The sequence below is a fragment of the Lepisosteus oculatus genome, chromosome 2 (genome assembly GCF_040954835.1).
Source record: "Lepisosteus oculatus isolate fLepOcu1 chromosome 2, fLepOcu1.hap2, whole genome shotgun sequence".
NCBI classification, from domain to species: Eukaryota; Metazoa; Chordata; class Actinopteri; order Semionotiformes; family Lepisosteidae; genus Lepisosteus; species Lepisosteus oculatus.
This window is the reverse complement of record NC_090697.1, coordinates 26,688,229-26,700,386: the sequence shown is the minus strand read 5'-3', so window position 1 is coordinate 26,700,386 and position 12,158 is coordinate 26,688,229. Positions and strand designations below refer to the sequence as shown.

General features: G+C 39.3%; 1 protein-coding gene across 4 annotated transcripts in view; it reads right to left on the bottom strand.

Moving 5' to 3' along the window:
- The window catches only part of syt14a (synaptotagmin XIVa), a 106,274-nt gene that overhangs the window by 37,611 nt on the left and 56,505 nt on the right, over window positions 1–12,158 (bottom strand). For all 4 annotated transcript variants that reach the window (XM_015356659.2, XM_015356673.2, XM_015356666.2 and 1 more), the window contains exon 3: window positions 4,898–5,050. In XM_015356659.2, the coding sequence (XP_015212145.1) occupies window positions 4,898–5,050 (153 nt within the window). The remainder of the gene's footprint in view (window positions 1–4,897; window positions 5,051–12,158) is intronic.

Below are 12,158 nucleotides of genomic sequence, written 5' to 3'. Positions count from 1 at the left end.
ATCCAATACAGGGTCACTGTTAACTGGATGACAATTTGTAAATTTGGGGAATAAAGTATCTTTAAAAATATCCATATTAATAGTGATTCATGTATTTCACAATAATAATACCGCAGGAGTGTCTGAATTTCTGTAATGGATCCGGTCCAGGGTATACTCAGCCTTGTGCCCGTTGCTTGCTGAGATGGGCTCCGACTCTCTCACAACTCTGTATTGGCTAAAGCGGTTAGAAAACGGATTGGGTGTCTGAACATTAAAAAATACTTTTAAGAAAACAGTACATATTGGAACCTAAACAGTTCAGTACAGCAACATCTGGAAGAGGAACATCAGGCAGAAACTGGACAGCGGGCACTGTGGGATTTGGAAGGAGGACTTATTAAATTACACTGTTTCTAAATACGAGACTCAATGAACCTGCCATCGGTGCGTAAAATTAAATTACAAATTACTTGTGGCATCAAATATTAAATACAGATTTTTTTCTTTAATCATCACAATTCCTGCCACTGCAGAACACTACAGTGTTACAGAAAAATCAACAAGAAAATAGCATGTTCTATTTTTTTCTTGACATTGTGCCTATTAAATGTAAATGCTACAAATAAAAAAGATTCTTCATCATATATATAACTATTAATTTATGCGTAACTGGGTTATTTTTTATAACAGCCCATTTAGTATTTAGAAAACACCTGAAAGTGTTTTTTTAATATCTTTGTGTAAGATTAAAAAAAAACCCAACATATTGTTGCTTTGCCCAGATAAGTGTTGGGGATCCTTGAGAACTGAGAAATTCACAGGTTGTCTCCGAAACACAGCTTTTTCACAGCGAGCAAGCCTTGGTCCGTGACAGAGGATTCCCCTGGAGACAGGATTTCAATTGAACACAGTTTCCAGCAAGAATGAAGTGACGAAATGTCAGATCCCCTGGGTGCTGAGGTTCTGACTGCTCTGCCTTGCTCCCAGACTCTCCGCCTCCCCCTGGTCCCAGTGAGATGAAACATGTTGATGTGTAGAAGCAGCATTAAAAAGCTTTGGACTTAAACCAGGATCTAGTAATAGGCAAGGGCCCATTTGCACAGCCTGGGTTCCAACAAAAAACGCAACAACGGTGATCCATGCATCTACCAACTATAGTATGGTATTATGGGAGTGTTTGAATTTTAAGAAAATAATACATACAGTAACCTATATGTACTGTATACTGAATGTACTGTACTGTATATCTACCGTATGTGGGTCAATATGGCAACTTCTTTAGGAGAAATGTCCTGAGTACTGAGATATACATTATTATCAGTTCTCAGAGAGCCTTGTAAATTCTGATTTTTGTTCAAAACTGAGTAGTAAATGAAGCAGTTTAACTAATGTTTTAAATTAGACATAAATAGGATATTTGTTAAGGTCTTTTACAGTGGATTACCCATGCCATTATAGGTACCTACTGTATAAATAACTTCATAGCTTGGTTTTGCAGCTACAGTAATTAAGTAATCAGAAGGGCTAGTGTCCCATCCAGGCTGTACCCTATCTTGTGCCCATTCTTTGAAGTGATAGGCTCCTGCTCCCTCATGCCCTGAATTGGTTAGAAAATGTATAAATCAATAGATTAATTAATTAGACCAGCTATACATCTGAGAATGTACTGTAAGTGAAACACAAAACGGATGACACTGTGATGTCCAGGAATTGAGATTCAAACCCCTGCTTTTAAAGGCTTATTGCACTTTGCCTGTTGGATGCTGGAAGTAGAAAGTGCTGTGCTATTCCTCCCTTTTGTTTTCAGATATCAGCTGAGAAATATTAGGGAAAGGAAGAGAACACTCTCTCTCCCTGTGATTACAGCAGGAAGTTCTTCTCAAACAGCTGCTGTAGTCACCATTAAGGCTGAGGTGAGGTATCCCCTGTGGCTCTATGGACGTTCTTCAGTTAAACACTTTATGAACACCGCAGTACATGTTGTGATCCTTTTAAACAGTGAACACTTTTACATTCTTCGCTCTCAACTCCCCTTTTTTCCCCTAACAGGAACCTCAGTGGCTGACAGACGTTATCTCGTGAAATCAAAGTTATGGCACCAACGTGAGGAAAGCAGCTATGCGGAAAGACTGGGTTCCAAGGGTATGGGTAACAAGAGAGTGAAGTCACTACTATAATGGGGCTTATCGCCACTTCTTGTCAAAATCAATACAACCTGTATTATATATACAGTATATGTCACTACTTGTAGAGACCCAACTAATTTTAAAACTAAAAAAGAAAATTCTAAAAATAATCCATTCTGCTCCAATATGACATGTAATAACAAGGACTAATAAAGTATGCTAATTAACCTTGTTCTGCTGCTCAGCAAACCATGAGGGAAACTGCAATCTGGAAGATAATAAAACTCACTGCCATGCAACCCAGATTTATATCTGTTGCAAAGCAAATAGTATAGAGATCTCCCTCTTTAGTGCAGTCATTATATGCACCCTTAACATTATGCTAGAAATTAGGGAGTTGAAACTCCAGACTTTAATTTAAATTATGATGTGAGATTATACAGTGTACTGTATGAAAATCATATCCCTATGCAAATGGGTGGTACAGCATTGCTTCCTCATAGAGCTGGGGCCCTGAGATCAATCCCTGGGTAGCTATCTGTGTGGACCTGCATTACTAAATACACTTACCCAACCAGCCTTGACTATAGCAAGGAAAACAGTGTAGTTTGTCGAAGTATCACTAACTTTATTAAGGTCTCTATTAAAAGCCTGGTTAGCCCCAGGCTGTAGTCCGAACTTTAGCAGTTCTCTGGCTGGATGTGTGTACAGAACAGTAGTTGCTTAGGAAGTCTGCTGGCTGTTGGCCTTCCACTCTCCCTCCGGGTGCATTCTCCATCTCACCCAATCTCGGGAATATGTAGCACTGGATACGTAACTCTGGTACGTGGATGGGCTAGATAATGCTGCCGGCTGGGAAGCTTCACTCGGTTGCCCTTTGCCTAGCAAGTGTTTCATTCCTGGATCATGTACAACAGGTCTCACCTGCGGTAGCACCTTATCACACTGGAGATGTTAATGCACATTTCTCCTGCTTCAGTGGCCCAGTGATAGAAATGTGCCCCTCCCAACATTGTTCTAGACAAGCAACAAGTCACAGCAATACCACAGCAAAACAAATAACCATGTTAAAAAGAGTCCACATCTGAAGTGCAATGCCATGTATTTGTAAATGTGACCACAGATCTCCTTAGCTAGAGAACCATTTACAGATAAGACCTGGAGCTGGAATAGATATAATTTCAGAATGAAAAAATAAAAAGCATTTTCATTAACTTTCATTAATTTGCAACAATTGTTCTTCAAACTTCCAAAAATCTCTTGGCCAAGGGAATTTCATGCATGGAAACCCATATCTACCTAGTGCAAAATCAATCTACCCATTTTAAATTGCATTGCCTTAGGAAGAAACTCCACTTAAGTAAAGATGGTCAGAAATCCAAAGGATCTGCTCAATTATCTTTGTTTTTTATGTATCAATTTGGAGATAATAGCAAGCCTACCTCACTGAAAGAGAGAGGAAATTACTCCAAATGAGCAAACACATCCATCATCCTTTTATAGCACTCAGAGGATGTCTTGTAATAGGTAATCAGATTATAAGCAATAGACAACAGAGGTATATTCTTATTTTGTGAGTCCAAGAGAGCAAATTAGTATTGAAATCTAGATATAAATAATTAAATTAGCTTTCAGCCTGTGAGATTTCCCTACTGATTTCTTTATTCTCCTAGCTGCATTTGTTAGCTGTATTGTGTTTCTAGAAAATCTCAAAAGTAATCAGTTCTCTAATATAAAGGATCGTGTCCTACTGTACATGAAGATCAAAAACATAGATTTCACACAAATAAAATCGAATTTATGTACAGAATGAAATACATTCTGTTATTGTATTTCATATTATCAACCCACAATTGAATGGTGGAATTTGGCTTAAATTACACACTGTTTGAATATTTACACTCTTTTCCAAATGTGGCGTAGAGCATATAATAACAGTTTATGTGTAACTCTCCCAAACGAGTCTAGGTTAAAGTTAATAATCTGCCAAGAAAAGTTTTGTTGATATAGACTTACACAGGCCGGAACAGATTTGCAAGAATCAAGAAGTTTAGCTTGAGAATTATACCCCCAAAGCACGGTTTTAGAAGAGTAGGACACATTATAATTCAAAAGATATTTGATATACCATCACGTTTCTGAAGTGTTCTGGAACCCACACATTTCCAACAGCATTGTTAAATAAGCTTCTGTGTCACATCTAACACCATCCACTTCCAGTAGGCCTCCATTATGTTTTAGAAAGACTTTTTTTAACATTTGAAGGAAGAGATTTATCTCCTTTAACCTTAAATGGACCTTAAAGCTTCTTTTCTATGGAATTTGCAGAAACTGCAAAAAATAGTAGTGAATTTAGTATCTTTGAGGTGCTGTCTGGCATGAGAGCAAGAGTAAGAACAAAGCAGTTTTTGATTCTTTGATCCTGTAACCAAAAGACTAAACTTAACTTTCATCTATAGTTGCCACTGTCCAAGGACAATTGCCTATGATCACTTTTACGTACAGTATATGCTTTTGTATCAAAGCTTCCTGCCTTATAATTCTAAATGAAACTTATCTGGCATAGTTGGCCTATGGCTAAAGTATTCTCCATGAAATCCACTTCTTTCAGCAGAGAACTGACTTTGAACTCAAATCTTCAGCTATGGCTACAAACATGGAGGTTCTTATAACAGTTTGTTTTACACAGGTGTTTTGGTGGGGCGAACCAGAAAAAATCACAATGTCTCCCAGTGTTCCTTAAACCGAACAGAATTTACCAAGATAGGAATCCACTTAGCTTATCTTACCTTGTAAATCCTTGTTCTTCCTGTACTCGTCTAGGCATGACAGTTCCCCCACACTTTCAAAGCACAGTTTGTTGTTGAGGTATAAAAAAAGGAGAATCATCAGGACGATGAAAACCCCAACAGCCGACAGGAACCCTAGCGCCTCTGGAGACACTGTGAGGACAGCAGAGAGGAAGGAGATGGTGAGCACTTTAGACTTCTCAGCCCACCACATACCAATTCCAGCACAACCAAAGGTGCCAAATGAACCAGTTAATTGATTCAGTCTGGCATGTGTAAAATATGTGGAAGTCCTGTAAAGGTGTTAATTTTACGCCTTTTGCCCAGTCTATGGCAGACCCTAGACCATGTGGTCAATAAAACAACCTTTTAACAATAGGGAGAACCGAAGCTTGGAAGAGGTCATTAAACATGGATGGGAGCAGGTAGTGGCCAAATTGCTACAGATTTTCCCCCAGGATTTCTCTGTACTTTGCTCCATCTATTTTCCCTTCAATCTTCACAAGTCTTCCAGGCCCTGAGGCAGCGAAGCTTCACCATAGCATGATACTGCCACCACCAGGCTTCACAGTAGGGATGGTGATCTCAGGACAATGTTCACTGTTATGCTTACGCCAAACATAGCGCTTACCATCAAATCCAAAAAGGTCCAGTTTGGTCTCGTCAGACCATAGAACCTTCTTCCATTTTAGCTCAGAGTCTCCCACATGCCTTCTGAAAAAGTGTAGTCGAGATTTGATGTTAGTTTTCTCTCCTATGAAGCCCAGATTTGTGAGGCTCGCTCCCAGGCACTTGTCATATGTTTCTCCCATTTCAGCCATGAAAGTCTGTTAGTCCTTTACAGTTCTCACAGGCCTCTTGGTGGCCTTCCTTACTAGTGCACTTCATGCCTGGAAATTCAGTTTTTGAGGACACCCAGTGTTTCACAGTTCACAGATGTGCCTTATTTTCTTGGGGGATATGCAATGTCTTGAGAATGTCCTTATACCCTTCGCCCAATAGGTACTTTTCAATAATCCTATCCCAGATTTACTTTGAAAGTTCCCTTGTCTTCATAATGTAGTTTTTGTTGGGATCAACTGTGAGCCCTCCCAGAGATAGCTATATTTATCCTGAACTCATGTGAAATACCCTAATTGCACAGAGATGGACCAGAGCCTATGACATAGTAAAGGGGACTAATATTTATGCACTTTTTTTCTGTTTTATATTTATAATTAATATAGCACGTTCCATAGAATTTTGTTTTCACGTTGACATTATACAATGTTCTGTGTCAATTACTGTCAAGAAATCCCACCTAAATACATTGTAATTCTATATTGTAAAACAGTAAAATGTGAAAAAGTCCAAGTTGGGTGAATAGTTGTGATAGCCAATATAGCAACATGGTTAAGTATTGCAGGCAGCAATAATTAACTCAGGAAGAATTGTAATTTGAAGGTTAAAGATGAGCTTAGGTTTTATTTGTTTTGAACATTATTTTTCCTTCACTTTAAAAATATAAGAAGCACCATTTTTACTTAGTGTGCCTGTCTTCCCTGAGACTGTTACTGCACCCTGTCTCCAGCTTTCCTATATACTGCTTATATGCAGTTATCTATGTTATATATACTGTATACGTTATTGAAGCAGTAACTGAGTGCTTCAGAGAACCCTAGAAGACCATGCAATCCTGAACTGAATTTGACAGCTGTGTTTGACAGAAGATGGTTAAATCACCTTGTTAAACATTTCCTCTACTGCTCAAGATGTCTTTCTGAACCCACCAGGCATAACATTTATCCCAACTCCTATCCTGTATGGATTCTATTCAATTGCATAGCATTTAAGAAATTACATGACTGGTAAAACAAATCAAATAGTTTTTACTTTTCCAATTTGTCTAGTCCAGGAATTCTCTAAAATAAAGTATTAATGTCAGGATGCAAGCAAAAAAAACATTTCTTATACAATAATCCCAGTTCGTATATTATTTTGACAGCACCATGAATTAGCAAGGTCCTTAAATGCAATTCTTGTGTCATCAGACGACACCTGCCCTGGGGAAGAGGAAAAGACACAATTTACATTACATATTGAAAATCCTGACTTTGAGTTTTGTTTCCTAATAAAAAGTACTAGCAGTAGCTTGTTAGAGGATCACAGAGGCACAATTCCTCTAGCTCTGTAAGTCCATGACCTTGAAATCCCTTTCTGAACTTCTGTCATACCAGAGGTAACATCCGAACACTGGATTGAGCCGGCTGTGGTGGTGAAAGTAGCTCTGAGGTCAAAAGGTTTAAACAGCAAGTCAGCCCCAGGCTCTCTGTCTCCCAAAGAGCTGCTTTATCTCTTACTTCTCCTTTCAGCTTGATTGGGAAGATTAATAATGGAACTAATGGGACTGATACTGCTACACCACATGAGACACCCTTTCCTCTCCACGGACTCCCAGTGTCTGATGACAGTGGGCGTAGTGAAAAGAAGGGGGTTGATATGAGCATCTCCTTCTAGGATTGGGACCTGGGGCTCGTCAGAGGTCGATAGCAATGGACGGGGACCCGGATGCAGCATGGGGCCGGGAAATCTTGACTCAGTGGTATCCATTTGCATCCCAGCAGGTGCTCCTCTCTCTCTCAGACCCCCCCTCTCTGGCTCTTAATGAAAGCAGGAACAAGACAAAAGGTCACCCCGCCACATGTTGCTAGGGGCAAAATTGATTGCCTCTTCCACTGCCACTCCAGCACTTTCCAAATCCCCCGGCATGACGGAAATGAAACTAGGCCTTCCTGATTTTGTAGGGGGAGCTAATCCTGTTTAGAGGGTGGAGTGGTGGCTCTGTGGCTAAAGATCTGTGCCTGTGACTGGAAGGTTGTTGGTTCAAATCCTGCAGCCAGCAGAGGAATTCGACTCTATTGGGCCCCTGAGCAAAGCCCTTAACCCCAGCTGCTCTAGGGGCGCCATATCCTGTAAATGGCTGACCCTGCGCTCTGTGCTCTCCTCTGAATCAACGAATGTAAGAACAAAAGGATGTCTGGAAGGAGCTATATTCAACAATAACAACTGTTTCAGAACTGAATGGTCCATAGAGATCATAGTGTTCTGATGAGGAAATATGCTGCTTTGCAATGTTAGATTGAACAAGTTTAATTGAACATAAGATCCTTTGTGTGGACAAAATATGCCACTCAATGGTTTGCCAAAGACAAAGTGGGCACAATGGGGTCAGTCAAAGAAATGCTGCAGGTGCTAGAACGATATAATATAATAATGCATATTATAATGCAATAAGACAATATAAATTCTGTTACTCATCTAGATTATAGCATCACCAATCCAGGGTAGTGTTTAGATTAACTGATCATCCATCCATTTTCTAATCACTTCACCCAGTACAGGGTGGCATGGGAGCCAAAGCCCATCACAGAGAGCAATGGCCACGAGGCAGGGTACCCCTGAACTGGACACCCATCCACTCATACCAGGGCCATTTTTCCCAGAAGCCAATTAACCTGCCAGTAAGCTTCTGGACTGTTGGAGGAAACCCTCACAAACACAAGGAGACCACATGAACTCCCCACAGACAGCACCCCAGGAATCAAACCCTGGCCCCAGTGCTATCAGGTAGCAATGCTAAACACCATGCCACCATGCTGCTCTATTAGCTGATCATTGTCAAGGTAAATCTTTAGGTTATACAGTATATAACAAACTTCTATAGTAATTCATTTTGGCACATTATTAAAGTTTAGGAAATTGCCATGTCTCCACTACACTTCTGGTTTGACCAGAAAAGTAATGAAAATCCACCCAAAACATGATTTTTTCTTTTGCCACAGAACCATTAACACTATGGTGCTCATACAAGTAACTGCTATTTCAGCATCTGTTGTGAAAGAGTTTTAGCATGATGGTAGACACAGTGACACCACAGCTAAACAGAAGTGAAGCCAAGCCCAGACTGATTGCAACTATAGAACGCTCAGCTGCTCTGCCTTACGTGTCCTGTGTACCGTATATCACAACCGAAAACTGCCATCTGGGTTTGAATCTGTTTTTAAAGCATTGAAACGTCATCTCCATCCCAATTTTTCTGGCAGGCTCAAGCAGCATCTGAAGTGTCTCTCATTAAAAAGAAGGGGATATTTCAAAAGTGAATGAAAAAAGAAAGACGAATCTGACCCGGGAAGTGAGACGTGTACAGTAGACTGTACAGTGCTATCATACATCAGCAGACTACACACTGTAAGCAGGGGGCGAGTGTCTGGGTCGAGGCTGATGATTGTGAAGAGGGGTTACGGGCAGGTCACTACAAACCATAAGTAAGTATACCTGTACATGTACAGTATACACTGTATACTTAATGTATACATTTCTCGAAACTTGCTGGCAATACTGCCCCTTTGTTGATAGGAAAAAGGAATACTTCTGAGGTGCTCACTTTTTCATGTTACTTATAAACTTAATAACTGCGGCTAATATTGTATTTTTATAGCATTTTTCATTCCAAAGCACTTTATGTCTGGGGGAGAGGTGCACTTCATCCCTCCTGAAGTATAACACCCATCTGGGACACATCCTGCTCCTGCATCCCCAGATCAGGGGGAGGGATGAGAAAGTTCTTTGGCAACTGGATTAAGGGGAAACTTCAGGGAAGAAAGATTGTTCAAGCCCACAATAGCACCATGAATAGTGCCATGAGTTCTTTTGATTGTCAGGGTTTAAGCCCTCTTCAGAAGGACAGTACCTCCGACAGCATATGCTCCTGGTCTCCATACTGGGGCATCAGTTTGTACATTTTGTTTAAGAGAAAAGTGCCACCTGCTGGTCAACACCACTTCCAACAATCAGGGTAGAAGATGAACTGAATTTCTCATTAGTTCAGGTGGGTAGCTACGTCAGCATGCGTAGGTTGCAAAGGAACAAGTAATAGGTTTATTCCATGCTGAAAAAAAAAGGAAGAAAGAAAACACAACGTTTCGGCCGTGGAGCCTTCTTCAGGTTCTCAATTTCTTCAGGTTCTTCAATTTCTCACTGCCTATTTATCTGATCCCTGGTCAACATGGATTGTTTCAATAAATAGATTCTCCACAGATAGAAGTCATTGCAGAAAGAGAGAAGCAGAGATATAAGGAATGGATTAGGTTTACTGTATTCTTTTTGTTTAAATAGTTCATATACTGTACTTTATTCTCAAAAACACAATTGTGATGCTAAGTGTACTGGAATCTTGGCATTAGTCTTTTGATAAGGATCTTGATTTAGAATTATATTGTACATTACTTCCAAAGGTCTGCAAGTGTTTCTTAACAAAGGATATCAACCTCTTTAATCATTTCACTGTATATTTCTTAAATTGCCTTTATAATCCACCAGATACTGTATAGCAATAGTAATCAATTTAGCTCTTCATCCCTTTTTATGTAATACCTTTGAACTATCTTAAAGTACCTGTTGTGATATTAATTTTCTTCAAATCAATATTTAATCTTCTATCTGCTGACTGAAATAACACATGGTTCCTCTTACTTAAGAGGCATCATTTTAAATATACTCATTGCTAAAATCAATATTAACACGGAATACATACCGTTTAAGGTCTATAGCTTCCTCTACGCAGTAATTAATGATGAATAGAATTTATGCAAATAAGTTGTTTTCATTATTATTGGGATAAGTGATGGCTGTCTGGATCGACATATTTTCTGTTATCCATCTGTAGAAAATGGAGGGGTTTTAGACTTGTAATTAAGCTACCCGAGTATGTTATTGGAGCTATAAGACAGATATAGATATAAATTAACTTCTATGGACTAGAGCCCATAGAGTCGATCTGCACTGGAGTCTTTTACTCTGAGGTGCCCAGTATTCACTGTATTACTGCTCATCATCCTGTGTTCTGTCACTTCAATGCTTTTTAGACTACTTTAGAAAATTGACAGTTGTTCTCTTGTTACGATAGCAGCTTTGGTAATTAACTTGAGCAACTTCGGTCATAGGATGCCGACGTTAGGCTTTTGCCATCTGCACTCACACAGCTTGAGATCCAGGTCTCCTGGGAGATGATGCTTCCCTCTCACGTAACCTGTGTTTTAGTTAGGAATGATCCTGCCTGTCTGACCCACACAGCTCATCTTACTTTCCCGTACAAAGAAAGCCCAATTCAGAAAGAAAATAAAAGTAGCGCAAAAGCAGCGGTCTTTGTGTATTTCGTCTTCTGCTGACAGTATAATCAAGACACACAAAAAGTCAAGGAAACTGTTCCAGCAACAATGGCAGACTTTATTTTGTGTTTTGGGTAGCTCAGAGATTATATTCATTCAACTACACATACATTCACAATATTTAAATTAGCAACCTGTTCTAAGTCTGCCAAATCAATGAAACACTCAGGGCATTCAACATTACATTTCACTCAGATTGCTTTGTAAACATATAGCTGATAAAATTGGGTCACTAAAGCCCTTTAAGAAGGTTCTTCTAAAGGTGATTATTACTACAAAAATGCAAAGACACTCTTTTTAACTTTCCCAATCTTGTTTAGGAAAATCCCATGGAAAAGTTCAAATTTGCTAATACAGTATTGCAGCAGCAAAGCCTGCAACATCCATCACTAAGGTTACTGCATCCATCGCTATGGAAATAGCATCCATCACTATGGAAACACGTTGCAATGTTTGTTTTCACCAGCTGTTGAAGAAAGAATGGAGAGAAACTCTTATCACTCAGAGGGCTTCAGATCTAACCAGAAAAGTAAAACAATTAGAACTAATACCCAAATATTTTTTATAAAAAAAATGTGCCATGTACAACAGCGGAAGTATTAAGAATCGCTTGATGAGGTTTCCACAATAGGGACAGTAGGGATCCATTTACAGTATACAGTATCATAGGAAAATCTTTCACTTCGTGAAAAGAACAAATGGGCATTGCAATAAACATGACAATGAACCTAACAAAAGTATGAAAAACACTGAATTCAGTTCACAGTAAAAAAAAACATTTTGATATTTGATTTATATTTGTCTTGTACGATCTCATGCTCATTTTACAATAGTATTATCAAGCTCCCAAGGGTTTGACCCACTCAATGACGTGCTCAGCGAGGCAATTTTAAGAATCCACATGCCTAAACAGATGTTTTCACGTCTGTCGTTGTAGGAATTAATCTCATTAGCAACAGTGACAAAAATTGGGATGAAAGACAAATATATAAATGGTGTTAATAAGAATTAATGTCTCAACATAGCTCAGGGAGATCTGAAATGCATATATATAT